This window comes from Dryobates pubescens, chromosome 1, assembly GCF_014839835.1.
Source record: "Dryobates pubescens isolate bDryPub1 chromosome 1, bDryPub1.pri, whole genome shotgun sequence".
In the NCBI taxonomy this organism is placed as follows: Eukaryota; Metazoa; Chordata; class Aves; order Piciformes; family Picidae; genus Dryobates; species Dryobates pubescens.
The window spans coordinates 59,684,488-59,702,546 of NC_071612.1; the positions used below are offsets into that span (position 1 = coordinate 59,684,488).

An 18,059-nucleotide genomic window follows, 5' to 3' on the forward strand; every position below is an offset into this window, starting at 1 on the left:
AAATGACTAAAGATGTAGACATCCTGGAACAATAAAATTTGTTTGCCATTAAGGCCAAAAAAAAACCCCTCAATTTTGCCTTCCTTCACCATCTGGAAGCTTTCTCCTGAACAAACAAATGAACAAAACACAACATTATAAAAAGGGGGGGGAAAAAAAGTTTTCATTTTCTTCTCCACACCCAGAAAAAGATCACTTCATAACAACCCCTCCCCAAATGCTACACTTCCAGTTTTGCACTCCTGCATGGAGAGCCTCTGAGCTGTCATGGATCATCTGCAGTGCTCCTCTGAGACGCCCAACCAGCAGAAGTTAATAAAAATATGAACATGAGTGATGTTTCAACACTGAACACATGGGGGGCAAGTGGTTTAATTAGCCTGCAAATGTGTTGTGCTCAACGGGGAGGAGAAAAGATTTCCTGCATTAAAACCACGTTATGGTAGTCAGAACATAATGGAGCTAGCTCCTAAATGTTGTCTCACCCCTTAACTTCTACAGTGAATGAGCTCTTTAATGAGAAAACCTCCTTTTTTAGGAAGTCAGGATGCAAAGGAAAACAACCCAACATGATTCTAATTTGACCTCTGCAAGCAGTAGAGTACACATGATCACACCACTTCTCCTCTGGAATCAGATCAAAGCCCTTCAGAAGCACTGTTAATTTGTGGGAACACAACTCATCCACAGATGATTAAAGAGATGCTGCCACTCACCATTGGAAGTGAGGAATTTGCTCTTCATACTTTAAAGAACTTTTTCCTGCCAATCCAACCCTTAAGTCTAAAATGTCCTTTTAAAAGCATTTTAAATGGCTTGGGAGAAGGGAGAGTTGTGCCAAAAGACAGAGAGAGGACTCAAGCTTTGAAGCTGTAGGCATCTGTGCCATGTTGATTATTACAGTTTTCTTGCTCTGCAGATGAGTGAGGAAATAAGAATTGGCCATTATTTGATGGGACTGAGCTCTGTTTAGCTCCAAGGAAAATCACAGTCTGGACTTTCTAATTCCTTTTCTTTACAAATGAAGTATACAGGTCAATCAAATGGTCAAGGGAGGTGATTCTTCCCTTCTACTCCACTCTGGTGAGACCCCACCTGGAGTACTGTGTTCAGTTCTGGAGCCTTTATTACAGTAAGGATCTGGAGGTGCTGGAAGGTGTCCAGAGAAGGACCACGAGGATGAGCAGAGGGCTGGAGCTCCCCTCCAATGAGGACAAACTGAGGGAGTTGGGGCTGTTCAGTCTGGAGAAGAGAAGGCTCTGAGGAGACTTTATTGTGACCTTCCAGTATCTGAAGGGGACTACAAGAAAGCTGGGGAGGGACTTTTTAGGGTGTCAAGTAATGATAGGACTAGGGGGAATAGAACAAAACTAGAAATGGGTAGATTGAGATTGGATGTTAGGAAGAAGTTGTTCCCCATGAGGGTGGTGAGACACTGGAACAGGTTGCCCAGGGAGGTGATGGAAGCCTCATCCCTGGAGGTTTTTAAGGCCAGGCTGGATGTGGCTGTGAGCAATCTGCTGTAGTGTGAGGTGTCCCTGCCCATGGCAGGGGGGTGGAACTGGCTGATCCTTGAGGTCCCTTCCAATCTTAACAATTCTATGATTCTATGATTTATTTATTTTTTTAAATCTGTGATTTTGATGCCAAACACTTTCCTCAGCATTCTTTCAGGGCAGGGGAAGTATGAGGATCTCATGGTAAGAGCAGGCATAGTGGTGGTTGTTTGATGGTGTTTGGTTTGGACTTTTGCAGCCTTAATGATTCTATGATTCTGTTCTATGGTTCTGAGAGTGGTCAGACCCTGGAAGAGGGGCTGGGGGAAGCTGCAGAATCTCCATCCTTGAGGATACTCATAGCCTAGCTGGCCACTTCCCTCAGCATTCTGAGTCTGGAGACTGATCAAGACTTTCAGATACTTCTTCCAACCTGACTTATTCTATGGAAGATCATGCCTTTAGCATGCTAAATTTGTTAGAATGGTTCCTTTTATAATGAAAAATAAAAGCAAAATTAAAAAGAAGGTGCCTGAGAGTTGCCTTCATACCGAAGAACATTTCCTGATCTCTCTTGCACCTGTGGATGTAGACATCCTCCCACAGATCTAGCTCTGTCCAAGAGCAGATTTGACTTATTGTTGAAGTGGGGTTTAACTGTTGATTGCTCCAGCCTTTGCCAGCATCCCTCCATGCAGATACAGATGGTTCTAACAAGTGCAACACCTGCAGAGGAGCTGTGACAGCAGCCATCCAGAGCTGAGCAAAATCAGGACTCACAATACTTCTGGGGAACACAAGTCCCCAGATAAATATTTGGTCATGTCTCATATTTTTCGAATCCTGTTACTCTCTGTAGCTGGGGTGTTTTTAACAGCATATACCTCGTGCCTCAGATAAGAAAACAAACTCTTTCTTCTTTCAAAAAACATCTCATCCCTTCCTTTTCTCAGTAGGAAACAAAATATCAAAAATAGGAAAGAGAGACATTATCAAAAGAGGGAGTAATGAATTCATAAAGGTGAACAAAACTTCTGATGTGTCATTGCAAGAAAAATGCTCAAATCCAGAGACTCAGACAAGTGAAAGAATGACTCTTCTCTCTTGTTGTCTGATTTCATGCTCCAAATTGATGCTTTAATGTTGTCTGGCACAGTCTTTTCAGGCCATTAGCTGTGAGTCTATTCAGCTGATCAACAATTCTTCTGTCATCAACAGAAGTGTCCTCTCCCTTTGCTCACTGATTATAATGATGGGTCTCTGCTAAAATTTGATGGGATTTGAGTCTTTCAAAGGTTTTGGTGGACAGTTTGGGGTGGGTTTTTGTTGCTCAAAACCGAGTGGCAACTTAATTCAGATTTCCAGGTTCGTGGAAACTGAGCTTTATGTCACTTATTTTCATTGTCAGGAGTTAAATCTAGTGGCCTTACATTAACAAGCCTTAAAATCTAGTTCTAGATAAAGTGCAAAAAAGCAATGTTAAACTGGTTTGGAATGGGCTGCCCAGGGAGGTGGTGGAGTCACTGTCCCTGGAGGTGTTCAAGAGAGGATTGGACGTGGCACTCGGTGCCATGGTTTAGTAGTCAGGAGGATGTGGGTGACAGGTTGGCCTTGATGATCCTTGAGGTCTTTTCTAACCTTATTGATTCTATGATTTCCACTATTGCTTGTAAAAGTAGACATGTGCCTAAAAGTGCAAAAAGCAATGTTAAACTCTACCAGTCTGACTTGGAATGGGCTGCCCAGAGAGGTGGTGAAGTCACCGTCGCTGGAGGTGTTCAAGAGGGGATTGGATGTGGCACTTGGTGCCATGGTCGTTGGGTGACAGGTTGGACTCGATGATCTTTGAGGTCTTTTCCAACCTTATTGATTCTATCATTCTATGATTTCCACTATTGCTTGCAAAAGTAGATATGTGCCTAAATGCATTTAAACCTTCTTTCTTTCCTTCTTTCTCTGTTTTACAGTAATTCGAGCTAAAATAATCAGTGAAAAGGTGGTGCCTGCCAGTGATGATCCTCTTGATACCCACAAAATGATCCGGTATGAAATCAAACAAATAAAGGTACATGGAATCACTTAGCTATTTTGAAGTTCAATGCTGGTAACAATTGACTACAATTGAGCCCTGAGTGCTTTAAGGTGGAGAAGGCTCCATCTGCCTGCAAGGTTAGAGCCAGGTGAACTGCAGGAATTGGGGGGGGGGGGGGGAAGGGGAGGGAAACCAAGCTGCTCTGACATTTGTGAGTTGCTTGCTGAATATATTTTGATGAAAATTTGTGTTCTTCACAATTGTTTTATGAAGACTCTATGACAACATACTTCAGAGCATGAATGATGCTCAATATACTGCTCCTTCTGGTGGTTCCTTGATCCTCTCCACTGCATTACGATACAACAGCTCTCTGACTGCATGATGCAGAATTTTCTGAAGAGAGGAAAGCACTTCCAGATGAAGTAGCAAGGATCTCTGGTCATAAGTGAAGAGAGAGATTTGCAGAAACAGGAGTCCTTCCCTGATCCTCACATAAACAAAACCCCATGTGTATGAATGTTGCTAGGAAAGCACACATGAAGAGGGAGCACAAAAAATAAGAGTTATTCAGAATCCTATGGGATTTGTCCATCATTTGTTCAGCTCCAGTAAGGAGACACAGTAATTCATGTACATCTGGATCCCATTCAAGTCACCATTAGACTCTATGAAGAAACTCTCCTGTGAGGACAGGCTGAGAGAGTGAGGTGGTTCAGCCTGGAGAAGAGAAGGCTCCAGGGAGACCTTCTTGTAGCCTTTCAGTACTTAAAGGGGCTGATAAGATGGGGACGGTCGTTGAAGTGGGGCTTGTTGTGATAGGACAAGGGGTGATGGTTTGAAATTAAAAGAGGGAGATTCAGATTAGAGATAAGAAGGGTTTTTTTTGGTGAGGGTGATGAGGCCTGGGCTACCCAGAGAGGTGGGAGAAGCCTCATCCCTGGAACTATTCCAGGTCAGGTTGTTTGGGGCTCTGAGTAACCCGCTCTAGCTGCAGATGTCCCTGCTGACTGCACGAGGGTCAGACTGGATGACCGTTAAAATGTCCTTTCCAACCCAAAGCATCCTGTGATTCTATGAAACTCTCTGTGAGGTCAAAAAATTTACAATCTACTTGTTTCTGGAGGGCAAAGCAGAGGGGTAGTCTCTCACAATTAAAATGTGTGTGTGCACTGGTGTGTGGGGGTGGGGGTGGTGTTTGTTTTAGGGTTTCCAGGTGGTTTTATCTCTTTTTTTTGTTTCATCGTGGAATACTATTTTGTATTATTAGCATGGGTTTGTAGTGTGAGGTTTTCAGGGCACACTCAAGTAGCTCATCATGAATGGCTACATGCTTTTTAAGAAAAAAAAGTGTCAGTTCTCCAAATTCTCTCAGCAGATCAGCCCACAGGACTTCCACGAGGAAAGCTCTGTAGTAAACAACAACATCTCAAAATACACACAAGAATGCTCAGCACACATGACTTCAGTTTAGGTTTTATAGCAACTTCAACAAGCCAATTCTCTTTCCCTTGCTAAAACAAGCTCCCAAACCCTTCACCAGCTGCCACTTTCTGCCTCCTCAAACTATAGAGAGTATTTTCAAATGTTTCTTTGCAGGAATAAGGATATAAGTATCAAAGCAATTCTTTTTCCTCCCATTAGCACTTGAATCTTCTGTTGCTACCCTGCAACACTTTAGGACTTTATAGAAATGCAAATCTTCTTACACTTCAGCACAGAAAAGAAGGAGAAGTATAGTCTCTGTTGTTATTTTCAGTCTATAATCCTGTGCTCCAGTAGCAGCTCAGTGAAATCTCTGCTGTACATTTACATATTGGAGCTGCTTTGGAGTTTCTCCCACATCGCCATAAGTGGAGGTCTATTCAGAACTCAGCCATCACTCAGAGATCCTTATTTAATTCCACTAAGCTTCAGGAGGCAAGTCAACTAGGACTGGACAAACCTGAGAGAGGGACTCAATGATCTTAAAGGTCTTCCCCAACCCAAACAATTCTATGATTTTGTAGAAGCTTAAAGAGAAACAGGTCAGCACAGCTAAGAAGAGGTTGAAGCTGAGGCTTCCATACTAGCACTTGGGCTTCTCAGCTGCGTGGAGACCCAGATCCCTGCTCAGTGTCTCTAACAAACCCAACAGAAGAAACAGAAAAAAATACTTTTGTTTGAAATATCTGCAACACAGAATGGCTGAGTGAAGAAGATCTTCAGTAAACTGTGACTCTTTGGTGGAATAACTGGCAAAGTCAGCCTGGCACAGACAACAAATCCATAATGGCAATTCTGCCTGCGCCCCTTGAATCACACAGGAACTGACAAAGAGTGATAGAATGTGGTATGTTCTAAGCATATAGTTCAGAGCTGGCACAGGGGTAAAAATGAAGCAGGACTGAAACATTACTGAGCAATTGTTAATTTTAACTTAAAAGTGTAAGAGGAAATTCTTACGGATATCACCAGAAAGTCCACATGAACTTAAAAAAGTGAAGAGAGTGAGACATTTTAAGTAGCTCATGCTTTTAAGCCACCAATTAAAATAAATGGTGCATCCAGCTGGCCAGATTTGGCTGTCTCCATTGGGTGGGACAGTTCACAGCCTAACTGATAACATCACAGAAACAGCTTGTCAGAGATCTGCAGGCTGAGCCTCAAGGATCAGTGACCTTGTTTGTCTATCCCATGTTCCTGAAGAACTGAGAATTTGGTTGAGCAGAGCAGGAACTCATTTCCCTCAGGTGGCAACATTTAAAAGGTTCTAAATAACCAGTCTATGCCAAATGATAGACTATTCCCTTTCCCCTGTTACAGCCTTTTTTCTCTTGAGTGCTTAACAGACTGATTCCTCACATTGTAAATTTGATGCCCTACAGTTATAATAAACCAAAGAGCCTTTACAGTGTCAGATCCATAGATACCTAGCATGGTTTGGGTTGGGAGGGACCTTAAAGATCATCTAGTTCCAACCCCTTTGCCATGAACAGGGACAGCTCCCACCATCCCAGATTGCTCAAGGCAACATCCACCCTGGCCTTGAACACCTCCAGAGAGGAAGCATCCATGACCTTCCCAGGCAAACTGATCCAGTGTCTCACCACCCTCACTGTAAAGAATTTCTTCCTAATCTCCCGTCTAAGCCTGCCCTTCTCACGCTTCAATTCATTCCCTCTTGCCCTATCACTACAAGCCCTTCTAAAACGCCCCTCCCTGGCTTTCTTGTAGGCCCCTTTCAGGCACTGGCTATGTGTTTCTGGCTCACCCTGTACATAAATATCTGCAGGGCTGGGGTGACATGCTAAGAATTTGCCTCATGTAACACAGAAGGTAAGAACAGAACTTCCTGTGCCTCAACTTCCACCCATTGCCATACATTTTTTTCCAACTGCTGCAATGTTTACAGCATTATATTCAAGAGAAGAAAGTCCATGATTTATTTGCAATTGAATCTTGATGTTAATAATAATAATAATATTGTTACTGGGTTTTATTTATGTTTTTCATCATACTTACTATGAGGAGCCAGCTAAATATTAAAACAGAGCCATTAGCTACTGTGACACTCTGTCCGGTGTTATCAGAGCAGGGAAATAAGGCTCAAGATATTCCTCTCACACATGAAATCAACACATTTAACCACATTAAACTAGTATAAGCAAAATTGTTAACTACTTTTTTTACACAAGCTGACTAGATGGAAGCCCTCAAAAACTCAAAAAAGCTTTTTATCCTTGATAAGTAAGTTCCTTACGATGAGGGTGATGGAACACTAGGTTGCCCAGGGAGGTGGTGGAGGCCCCTTCCCTGGAGACATTCAAGGTCAGGCTTAATGGGGCTCTGTGCAACCTGCTCTAGTTAGGATGTCATGCTGACTGCAGGGGCTTGGACTGGATGACCTTCAAAGGTCCATTCCCACTCAAACCATTCTATGATTCTGTGATACAAGGGGATGGAATCCCCTTTAACAGTGGGAACAGGAGGAAGTACTTAAGCTAAACACAACAGTATCTACACTTCACAATGATTCATACAGATTTAAAGCCAGACATTAATCACTATATGAAGCCATAAAAATAAGCCATGATATGTCTGAAAAGGCTTAGAGAATAATGAAGATAAAAGAGTGCAATTACTATAACAGGAATACATCTGAGGCACTTAAAGTATTACAGCTACTGGGGGTACTGATTGATAGTAGGCTGAACATGAGCCAGCAGTGTGCCCAGGCAGCCAAGAAGGCAAATGGCATCCTGGCCTGCATCAAGAATAGTGTGGCCAGCAGGAGCAGGGAAGTCATTCTGTTCTGTACTCAGCACTGGTTAGGCCACACCTTGAGTCCTGTGTCCAGTTCTGGGTTTGGAGCACAGCCCTGTGAGGAGAGGCTGAGGGAGCTGGGGTTGCTTGGCCTGGAGAAGAGGAGGCTCAGGGGAGACCTTCTTGCTGTCTACAACTCCCTGAAGGGAGGCTGTAGCCAGGTGGGGGTTGGTCTCTTCTCCCGGGCACCCAGTGACAGAACAAGAGGGCACAGTCTCAAGCTGTGCCAGGGGAGGTTGAGGCTGGATGTTAGGAAGAAATGCTTCATAGAAAGTGTGATTGCCCATTGGAATGTGCTGCCCAGGGAGGTGGTGGAGTCACCATCACTGGAAGTGTTTAAGAAGAGAATGGGTGGGGTGCTTGGTTGCATGGTTTAGTTGATTAGATGGTGTTGGGTGAGAGGTTGGACTCCATGATCTGCAAGGTCTTTTCCAACCTGGTTAATTCTATTCTATTCTATTCTATTCTATTCTATTCTATTCTATTCTATTCTATTCTAGTCTTTAAAAAGCTCTTAAAGCAATAGTTGTGCACTGGCTATAGCTATACTGTGGTTCTACACCACAGGAGGACAGGGACAGTGCCAATACAGACTTTAGCATCAGGCTCACATCACTGTTTTCCCAATTTCTCACCCTATTTTCCTACCTCAATAAAGCCTCACCAGAACCTCCCATGTAGATGGATCACACAGTGCAGAAGTGACTCAAGCCATCTTACCTCATTGTCAAGTGTCCATACTCTTAGGAGATGAGAGAGTATGATAGAGAAGATCACATGTGATTTACAGAGTTAAACAGAAGATTACGATCTTGAGAAATGTTTTACCAAATATCTAGGTCAGAACTCCAGATAGGTCAGATTGTTACTTCCAGAATAACCCAACCAAGCAACCAAAAAGCCTCAACAAAACAAAGACCAAACTCATTTAAAACACAGAATCACTTTGATTGGAAAATACCTTTGGGATCATTGAGTCCAATCATGCCCTAACTCTGCAAAGGCTGGCACTAAACCATGGCCCTCAGCACCACATCTGTGCCTTTCTGAAACACCTCCAGGCATGGGGATTCAACCACCTTCCTGGGAAGCCTGTTCCAGTCTTTGAGAAAATAGTACCCAGATTTCCATTGTAAGCTGCTATAGGTATTTATCTTGCTCTTTTGCAGCTAACTCTAGTTGTGGTGTCTGCATAATGCCTCTTAAGTTAATTTAGATCAAGTGGTGAGGTATTAAACATTTGTGCCCTACTAGGCATCGTAGCCCAACCAAAGTTTTCTGAATGTGAAGAGAACACAAGTCAGAGGATACTTGCATAGTTCATGTAGTTAATATCTACTGTGTCTAGACACACTGTATCAACACCCTGAATACAGCAGATACAAGCATAGCAGAAGCAGGGGACTCACATTTCAGGACCCCCCTCTCTTTGGCAGGGTGAGGAAGGCCCAGGGCTCCTGCTGACATGCTGGGTTATCATCAGGCAGATTCTCCCCAGCACCTGGGCAGCTTCCTCCTGCTTCTTCGGCTGAGCATGCTTCTGAGAACTTCATATTGGGCTAGACTACTTTGATCTAATTAAACTGAGCACATTTCCATCACGATATGTGTTTTCCATGACTTTCACTGCTGCTTCACACAGGACCCTGGTTTGGGTTGTGTTTGTTTGCTTTCGGTCAGTTCGGTGTGTTTGTTTTTTCTACTGCGCATTTCAAATTCACATCTAATATTTTTGGATCAGAAGGCCAATGACAACAACTCTGGCTCTTTTTATTCCATAAATAAAGCTTCAGAAAAAAATCAACACACGACAGTGTACTTTCTAGTGCCCTGTACTACTTAAATCTCCTGAGAGAACGTGAGTAACACAAACACATTTTCCAGTGACGCCAGCTGCAACTGGGAGAGCCTGCCCCTGGGAGCTGTGAGCCTTGCAATTGTCCACAGCTGTCAACACACAGCATGAAGTCACTGCATGGGGCCCCCAAAGTGCTGGCCTTTCAGTTATGTCATGTTAGGTGCTGACAGGCATTCTGAGGTTGATTAGCATCTTATGGTCCCCTCTCGTGTTTGGACGCAATTAAATTCATTTTGGTATTTTTAATGGCTTATGTGGGAGTTACTCTCATGGGTGGAAGTTCCTGTCATGGTTGGAAATGCCAGTCAAGGAGCAGCCAGCCTCAGCACTGCTAGGGCTCTTAGCCTGAACCAATCCATTTTGGTGCTGTAGGAGAGAAAGAGTAAGAGCTGGATCCCATTTTTGCAGCAGTCATTTGAGAAGGCTGCAGTCGGCAAAATTCTGGACGTGGAAAACCAGCTTGCTTTAGTGACAGATTGAAAGAGCAATGCTCAGGATTTTAGCATGGTTTATGTGCTTGGAGATCCACACAACCAAGATTTCATTTCCCACATTGACACATTGAGAAATCTTTGCCTCTTACAATACTGCAGCACATTACCTCTGTGTCACTTCGTAAATGGAAGATGCCAGAAGAATCTAAATTGAAGAGAAAGCTTTAAAGATTCATTAAAGACACTGAAAATACTCGTTGAAAAACTTGTAATTTAAAGTAATTAAGACCTAGCATCCTTCTAAAATTAAGATTTCATTTAGTGTAGAGAGGGGATTTAATTGTTGGTGTTTTCTCATCTAAGTTCACATAGTTACTATGATGATCAGAGGGCTGGAGCACCTCTCCTACGGAGACAGACTGAGAGAGTTGGGGTTGTTCAGTCTGGAGAGGAGAGGGCTCCAAGGAGACCTTCTTGTGGCCTTCCAGTATCTGAAAGGGGCCTATGAGAAAGCTGGGGAGGGACTTTTTAAGGTGTCAGGTAATGATAGGACTGGGGGGAATAGAGCAAAACTGGAAGTGGATAGATTCAGATTGGATGTTAAGAAGAAGTTCTTCCCCATGAGGGTGGTGAGACACTGAAACAGGTTGCCCAGAGAGGTGGTAGAAGCCTCATCCCTGGAGGTTTTTAAGGTGATGCTAGATGTGGCACTGAGCAACCTGAAGTATCAGTATCACCAAGGTTGGAAGAGACCTCAAAGATCATCGAGTCCAACCTGTCACCACAGACCCCATGACTAGAGTAGGGAGGACAATAGTGCCCACTGCAGGCTTGAACTCACAAGCTTCCCATTAAGGGTCTTATGTGCTACCAACTGAGCCACACCACAGGCCCAGTGTCCCTGGCCATGGCAGGGGGCATGGATCTAGATGATCCTTGAGGTCCCTTCCAACCCTAAAAATTCTATGACTCTATGCATGATTCTAATTTTAGACTTCAAGGCATTTTTTAAAGAGCCTCTGCACACGATGTAACTGGAATGTATATGGTATACATGCACCATACATGTCTTCCAGCTGCTGCTTGCAGCTGGGTTTTCTTTTGTCATGTTTGTTTTCCACTACTGACTTTCTGTTCTGCTAATTTTCAGATGTTTAAAGGATTTGAAAAGCTGAAGGATGTCCAGTATGTCTATACTCCTTTTGATTCATCACTCTGTGGAGTGAAACTAGAAGCTAACAACAAAAAACAGTATCTTTTGACAGGTAAAATATAACAAGATCTATTTACCTCTAAAAGGAGAAGGAACTGCTTAGATGGACTTTACAAAACTATGCCAGCCCTCATTAAAACCCAAGGTGTTAATGTATTAAATGATACAAATGCACTGAAAGACACAAATCATGTAAAGCTGAAGCAGTGAAGCAGTGTCCAGAGAAGGGCCACGAGGATGAGCAGAGGGCTGGAGCTCCTCTCCTATGAGGACAGACTGAAGGAGTTGGGGCTGTTCAGTCTGGACAAGAGAAGGCTCTGAGGTGATCTAATTGTGGCCTTCCAGTATCTGAAGGGGGCCTACAAGAAGGCTGGGGAGGGACTTCTCAGGATCTCAGGTAGTGATAGGACTAGGGGGAATGGAATGAAGCTGGAGGTGGGGAGATTCAGGCTGGAGGTGAGGAGGAAGTTCTTCCCCATGAGAGTGGTGAAGCCCTGGAATGGGTTGTCCAGGGAGGTGGTTGAGGCCCCATCCCTGGGGGTGTTTAAGTCCAGGCTGGATGAGGCTCTGGCCAGGCTGATCTAGTGTGGGGTGTCCCTGCCTATGGCAGGGGGGTTGGAACTAGATGATCCTTGTGGTCCCTTCCAACCCTGACTGATGCTATGATCTTCCCTATTTTCCATCCTGCATCTAACAATCCATTTCAAAGCCTGTCAAGGTCAGTAACTGTGTAATCAGGAAACAGGAGGTATGCCTTTACTATTTCTTTCAAAGCAACAGGACTGATTTCCCAGAAATGAAAACCTACTTCATGAGACAACCTACATGGAGAACTGGGGTTCTAAACACCTACAGATTTTTCTCTCTACCTATTTTTCTATAGAGCCTTAAAAACTAGTTTAGCATACTCCTGCATTTGCTTCCATGCCTTGCTGGCTGATTACCAGCACCTTTTGACAACTAGCCTTCTTAAATCCTTTATATTTATTCAGCATGCCATCAGCAGAAGAGTTCTCTCAGTGATAACTGCATTCATGGAAAGCAGGATGCAACATGACTCATTTGGTGCAATTAGTTGAAAACTTTGGGTATTCTTGCAAGTGATGTCAGTGTTTAGAAAACAGTTTGATTTGCTTGCCTTGTTTTTCTTCTTTTCCACACTGTAGGCCAAATTTTAAGTGATGGTAAAGTCCTCATCCATTTATGCAACTACATTGAACCATGGGATGATTTATCCTTGTCTCAAAAGAAGAGTCTTAATCAGAGATATCAAATGGGCTGTGGCTGCAAAGTAAGTACAGAATGAAACACTAATGGTGGAGCTCATCTTACAGGTACTAACAGGGTCCACTAGTGGGAACTGTTCTCTTATACACCATATATTTCATAATACTTGAGAATAAATACCACTGCAAAGAAACCTGCAATATACTGAGTGCCTCACAACCCCTCAGGCTGTGCTGCCATTCATCAAGAACTGGACAAGCTGGAGAGTTGGGTGGAGGGAAACCTTACAAAGTTCAACAAGGGCATGTGTAAAGTCCTGCACCTGGGGAGGAACAAGTCCCTGCAGCAGTACAGCTGAGGGGCACCTGATGAAAAGAAGGTTCACAAATAGGGGCCTCTGATTCCTGGTGGACAAGTTCACCATCAGCCAACAATGTGTTCTTGTAGCCAAGAAGGCCAATGGTCTTCTGGGGGGCATTAAGAAGAGTGTGACCAGCAAGTTGAGGGAGGTTCTCCTCCCTATTACTCAGCCCTAGTGAGGCCACACCTGGAGTACCAGGTGCAGTTCTGTGCTTCTCAGTTTGAGAGAGACAGAGAACTGCTGGAGAGACTTCAGTGAAGGTCACAAAGATACTGAAGCATCTCTGTGAGGAGGAAAGGTTGACAGACCTGGGGCTTTTTAGCCTGGAGAACAGGGGATCTTCCCAATGCTGATTAATAGCTAAAGGGCAGAGAGCAAGAAGATGGAGCTGGGCTCTTTGCAGTGTGTTCAGACTGAAATACTGGAAACAGTAACAGGACGAGGGGCAGCGGGCACAAACTGGAACTCAGGAGGTTTCACCAAAACGTAAGAAACTTCTTTGCTGTGAGGGTGCTGGAGCCCTGGAGCAGACTGCCCAAAGTGGTTATGGAGTCTTCTTCTCTGGAGGGATTCCAAACCCAGCTGGACATTGTGATCCTGGGCAGCCTGCTGTGGGTGACCCTGCTTTAGCAGGGGGCTGGACTGCATGATTCTCAGGGGTCCCATCCAACCCCTGCCATGCAGTGATTCTGGGATTCTGTGAACTAACATATTATTTTATATTTAGATTACTACCTGCTACATGGTGCCCTGCGCAATCACTGCCCCAAATGAATGCCTGTGGACAGACTGGCTGATAGAAAGAAAGCTATACGGGCACCAAGCCAAGCACTATGCCTGCATCAAGAGAAGCGATGGCACTTGCAGCTGGTACCGAGGTGGTCCTCCGCCAGAGAAAGAGTTTATTGATATCAGTGAACCTTAAAATGATCACTTCCTAAAAAGCCTTGGAGTCTAATTCCATCAAACACTGCACGCTCACAGCTTCGAACTGCCATCGTCTAATGTATCTGTTGCTTAGAAACAAACACAGATTGTCCTGTACAGCTAAAGTATGAGCCCATGGAATTGGCACTCATGCAAGAGGAGGAACAAATCTCCTGGAGGTAGCTACTCTGTAAAGTTATGCTTTGTACAGAGAGGCTCGAGCTGAGAATGGTCCTCTGTGTCCTCTCCGGCATAACAAGCTTCCCTTTTACCAATAGGAATGTGCAAGAACAAAAGAATTGCCTGAATTTTTCCCCTCTTTCTGTTAACCTACAGAGTAAGAGAGCCCCATGTTTTATTCCAAATCTCTCTGATGAACTACAGAATGTTTTATAGAACTATTTTTTTTTTCCTGTATGAAAGTCTTCTGATACAAAAGAATTATTGTACAGTGTATATGTAAAGTATTATAACTATGTGCTGTAAGAAAGACTTCCAAAATCCCTCTGTTTCCTTATCTGTTGAAACAAGTGGAAGACTTCTGTGATTAAAACAATCTGTGCTCCATATTTTGCATGTTACTTATGTTGTACTTTTATCTAGAGAGCTGTAACTGGCATTGATAAGGAAGTTAAAAACCCCTTCGTAATCGAAATCCTCTTACCCAATCCTATGGACCAGCTACACCTTGTTGAAAGACAAGAGATGTTCCAATGCTTCAGCATTTTAGGGAACCCACAGTAACAATGACAGTCTAAAAGTGCTTACATTTACAGAAAGCATGTCCATCCCCATGGCAGCTGCATTGCTTGACACTGCCTCTCTCTATACGTGGCCAGGTCATTGGACTGCAGCGCTGCTAGAGCCGTGGCTTTAGAAACTCATATGTGAGAATCTATGCACTAGATATTGAGTAACTTACACCACAGGTGATTTCTAAAAAGCTCTCAAATATTTGACCATATTTCATTATTTGCATTCACATTCATGAATGTTTCATTCATGACTACCCATGCTCTGTCCTCATGAATTTGGGAGCTTATGAACTTACACTAGAAAAGCGTCACGAGCTATTTTTAATGTCGTTTCTGAACTGAGTAGTCAGTAACCACTCTCACAAATAATCTAACTGCACAAAAGCAATTCAGCTCACAGTGTGAGCTGACTTGAGAAGTGACATCAGTAAATGCCAAAGTTCAGACAGTTATCCAACGGCTTGTGTGCTAGAAATGGGATAAGCACCACCACGTAGGGTATGAATCTCTAATAGCTGCCAGTTCCGGCATACTTTTTTCTCTCCAGTGTTCTCCACTGGGTTCCTTTCCCTTCATTCCAGTTTTGGAATCCCTCTCGTGTGTTCCTCACGTGAGAATTTAGAACAACAGACAGAGATTTAGGGCCTTTCTGGTCTTGTTTGGTTAGATTTGGTCTATTTAAAGGTTTAATGCAAACACTTTGCTCATTCCTGCTAACCGCAGTGGGACATTTCCAGCCTGTGGGCTCATCAGGAATCAGAGCTCTTACTGTCCAAGGGTTCAAGGCTCCAGTGTTCCACATAGTTCCTTTAGGCTGTTTGTTATCCAATCCTTATGAAAGCATTGGGACTTCAGCTTGCACAGAACATAAGCACATCTGTAAGTGCAGAGGCAGCTCTAACACCATTGACTTTGATGAAGCAGTACTTTGGACATAAAATTAAGCATCTCCCATGTATCTTGGCACATCCCAAGATAGGTTGGATTGGATATACAACACAGACTTGCAAAAAAACCCACCTGCATAAATGGTTTTTGGGATCTATTCAGTTCACCTTTCTAATGCTGATTTTGACAACTGCATTAATCCATACTTAAAGGTTTGGAAACACTGTTGTGAGAATAAAGATCCTTAATCACTTTTATTTTGGCTAAAATGTCACAATTCTAATGAAAGCAAACAGGGAGGCCTGCCATTATTCCTTTGAGCAATTCATGCCCTTGAACAGCCAATGTTTCTCTTTTTATTCACTGCAAATCAGTTTTGCTGGTTTAATATACAGCCCTGATTTAAGACACTGTATATTTATGCTTCCAGATGTAAAACTTTGCTCGTATTCTGTATTGCTAAAGACAAAAAAAAAGAATCACCTAATGCTAATGTGGACCTCTAAGATCATCAAGTCCAACCTTCTACCCAATCCCTCCATGACTGCTAGACCATGCCCTAAAGTGCTCAATTCTGAACACCTCCAGGGATGGTGACTCTTTGAGGTCTCTTCCAGCCTTGGTGATTCTGTCATTCTGTGACTCCACCATACCCCTGGACAGCCTGTTCCAATGCCTGACCACTCTTTCAGTAAAGAAATTCTTGCTAATATCCAAACTACAGAAATAAAATGGAAAAGTTTTTCTTCTTCCACAAAGGGATAGATTTTGCAGCCATTATCTGCTGTCAGTGCCGTTACTAATTTACTAATTTCAATCCCAAGCCTCATGTCCTCAGGTCAAACCGAACCAACTCCTACACAGGCCTGCAAGAGCTTAATAACCATCCAGAGTCAGACTCAAGCATATGCTAATTAATATTCAATACAGGCACAGTGCAGCATTTGTTTCCAAATCCATTTTGATGTAGTGGTGTCTTTTGAGTAGCACTCTGCAGCAAATGGATATTTTAGAACAATAGAACAATAGAATAAACCAGGTTGGAAGAGACCTTCAAGATCATCGCGTCCAACCCATCAACCAATCCAACCCACCTAAACAACTAACCCACGGCACCAAGCACCCCATCAAGTCTTCACCTGAAAACCTCCAATGATGGTGACTCCACCACCTCCCCAGGCAGCCCATTCCAATGGGCAATCACTCTCTCTGTATAGAACTTCTTCCTAACATCTAACCTAAACCTCCCCTGGTGCAGCCTGAGACTGTGTCCTCTTGTTCTGGTACTGGCTGCCTGGGAGAAGAGACCAACATCTGTCTGTCTACAACCTCCCTTCAGGTAGTTGTAGAGAGTGATAAGGTCACCCCCAAGCCTCCTTTTCTCCAGGCTAAGCAACCCCAGCTCCCTCAGTCTCTCCTCATAGGGCTTGTGTTCCAAACCCCTCACCAACTTTGTTGCCCTTCTCTGGACTCGTTCCAGCAAGTCAACCTTCTTCCTAAACTGAGGGGCCCAGAACTGGACACAGGACTCAAGGTGTGGCCTAACCAGTGCAGTGTACAGGGGCAGAATGACCTCCCTGCTCCTGCTGGCCACACTGTTCCTGATGCAGGCCAGGATGCCATTGGCCCTCTTGGCTGCCTGGGCACACTGCAGGCTCATGTTCAGCCTTCCATCAACCTGTACCCCCAGGTCTCTCTCCACCTGGCTGCTCTCCAGCCACTCTGACCCCAGCCTGTAGCTCTGCATGGGGTTGTTGTGGCCAATGTGCAGAACCCGGCACTTGGATGTGTTCAATCTCATGCCCTTGGACTCTGCCCATCTGTCCAGCCAGTTGAGGTCCCTCTGCAGAGCCTCTCTACCCTCCAGCAGATCAACTCCTGCCCCCAGCTTGGTGTCGTCAGCAAGTTTACTGATGATGGACTCAATGTCGTCGTCCAGATCATCAATAAAGATGTTAAAGAACATGGGGCCCAGCACTGATTTTCTGTTTTCTGTTTCAGTTTTATAGTAATTAGGCCTTAAACTCAACTAACTCAGCTCAGACTGCCTTTGGTACATACCTTGTGAAATGTTTCCTGCAGTATTTATGGACTGTAATATTAATTGTATGCCATAATCACTTTAAAAAGCATTTTTATGCCTGACCTGCCATAAAGTATCCCATATGAAGTGTTTTAAAACGAATGGCCATCCAGTTTCATTCCTGCCTGAGCATAAAGCTGGCTAAACCTCCCACAATGGGCAGTGCAAAGATACCTATTTTTCAATTGTTTTTACCCATCTCAATAAATATGGTAAGAAAAGCTCTACAAAACAGAATGATGGCTTATTTTCCCTGAGATCCAGCACTGGAAATGATTATGAAATGGATTCACTACAATACAACAACTCCAAATATGTTCTTTTCCTCTCAAGTTTTTGACTCCAGTGGCACTGATGTATTATCAACAGCAGATTATTTTTTACAGCATCGTATTTTTACTTCTGGAAGCTGTGTATGCATTATGCAAAAGGTTAGAGTAGAAATCCAGCCTGGTGCAGCATTTGCTTTTAATTTGGAAA

At 43.7% G+C, this 18,059-nt stretch overlaps 2 protein-coding genes across 2 annotated transcripts in view; one reads left to right on the top strand and one right to left on the bottom strand.

Moving 5' to 3' along the window:
• Positions 1 to 14,518, top strand: part of TIMP4 (TIMP metallopeptidase inhibitor 4) — a 40,729-nt gene extending 26,211 nt beyond the window's left edge. Inside the window, exons 2-5 of the mRNA XM_009905590.2 lie at positions 3,464 to 3,561; positions 11,276 to 11,390; positions 12,505 to 12,629; positions 13,654 to 14,518. Coding sequence (XP_009903892.1) covers positions 3,464 to 3,561; positions 11,276 to 11,390; positions 12,505 to 12,629; positions 13,654 to 13,851 — 536 coding nt within the window. The 3' untranslated portion in view covers positions 13,852 to 14,518. The remainder of the gene's footprint in view (positions 1 to 3,463; positions 3,562 to 11,275; positions 11,391 to 12,504; positions 12,630 to 13,653) is intronic.
• SYN2 (synapsin II) overlaps positions 1 to 18,059 on the bottom strand; it is a 283,986-nt gene that overhangs the window by 110,744 nt on the left and 155,183 nt on the right. The window lies entirely within an intron of this gene.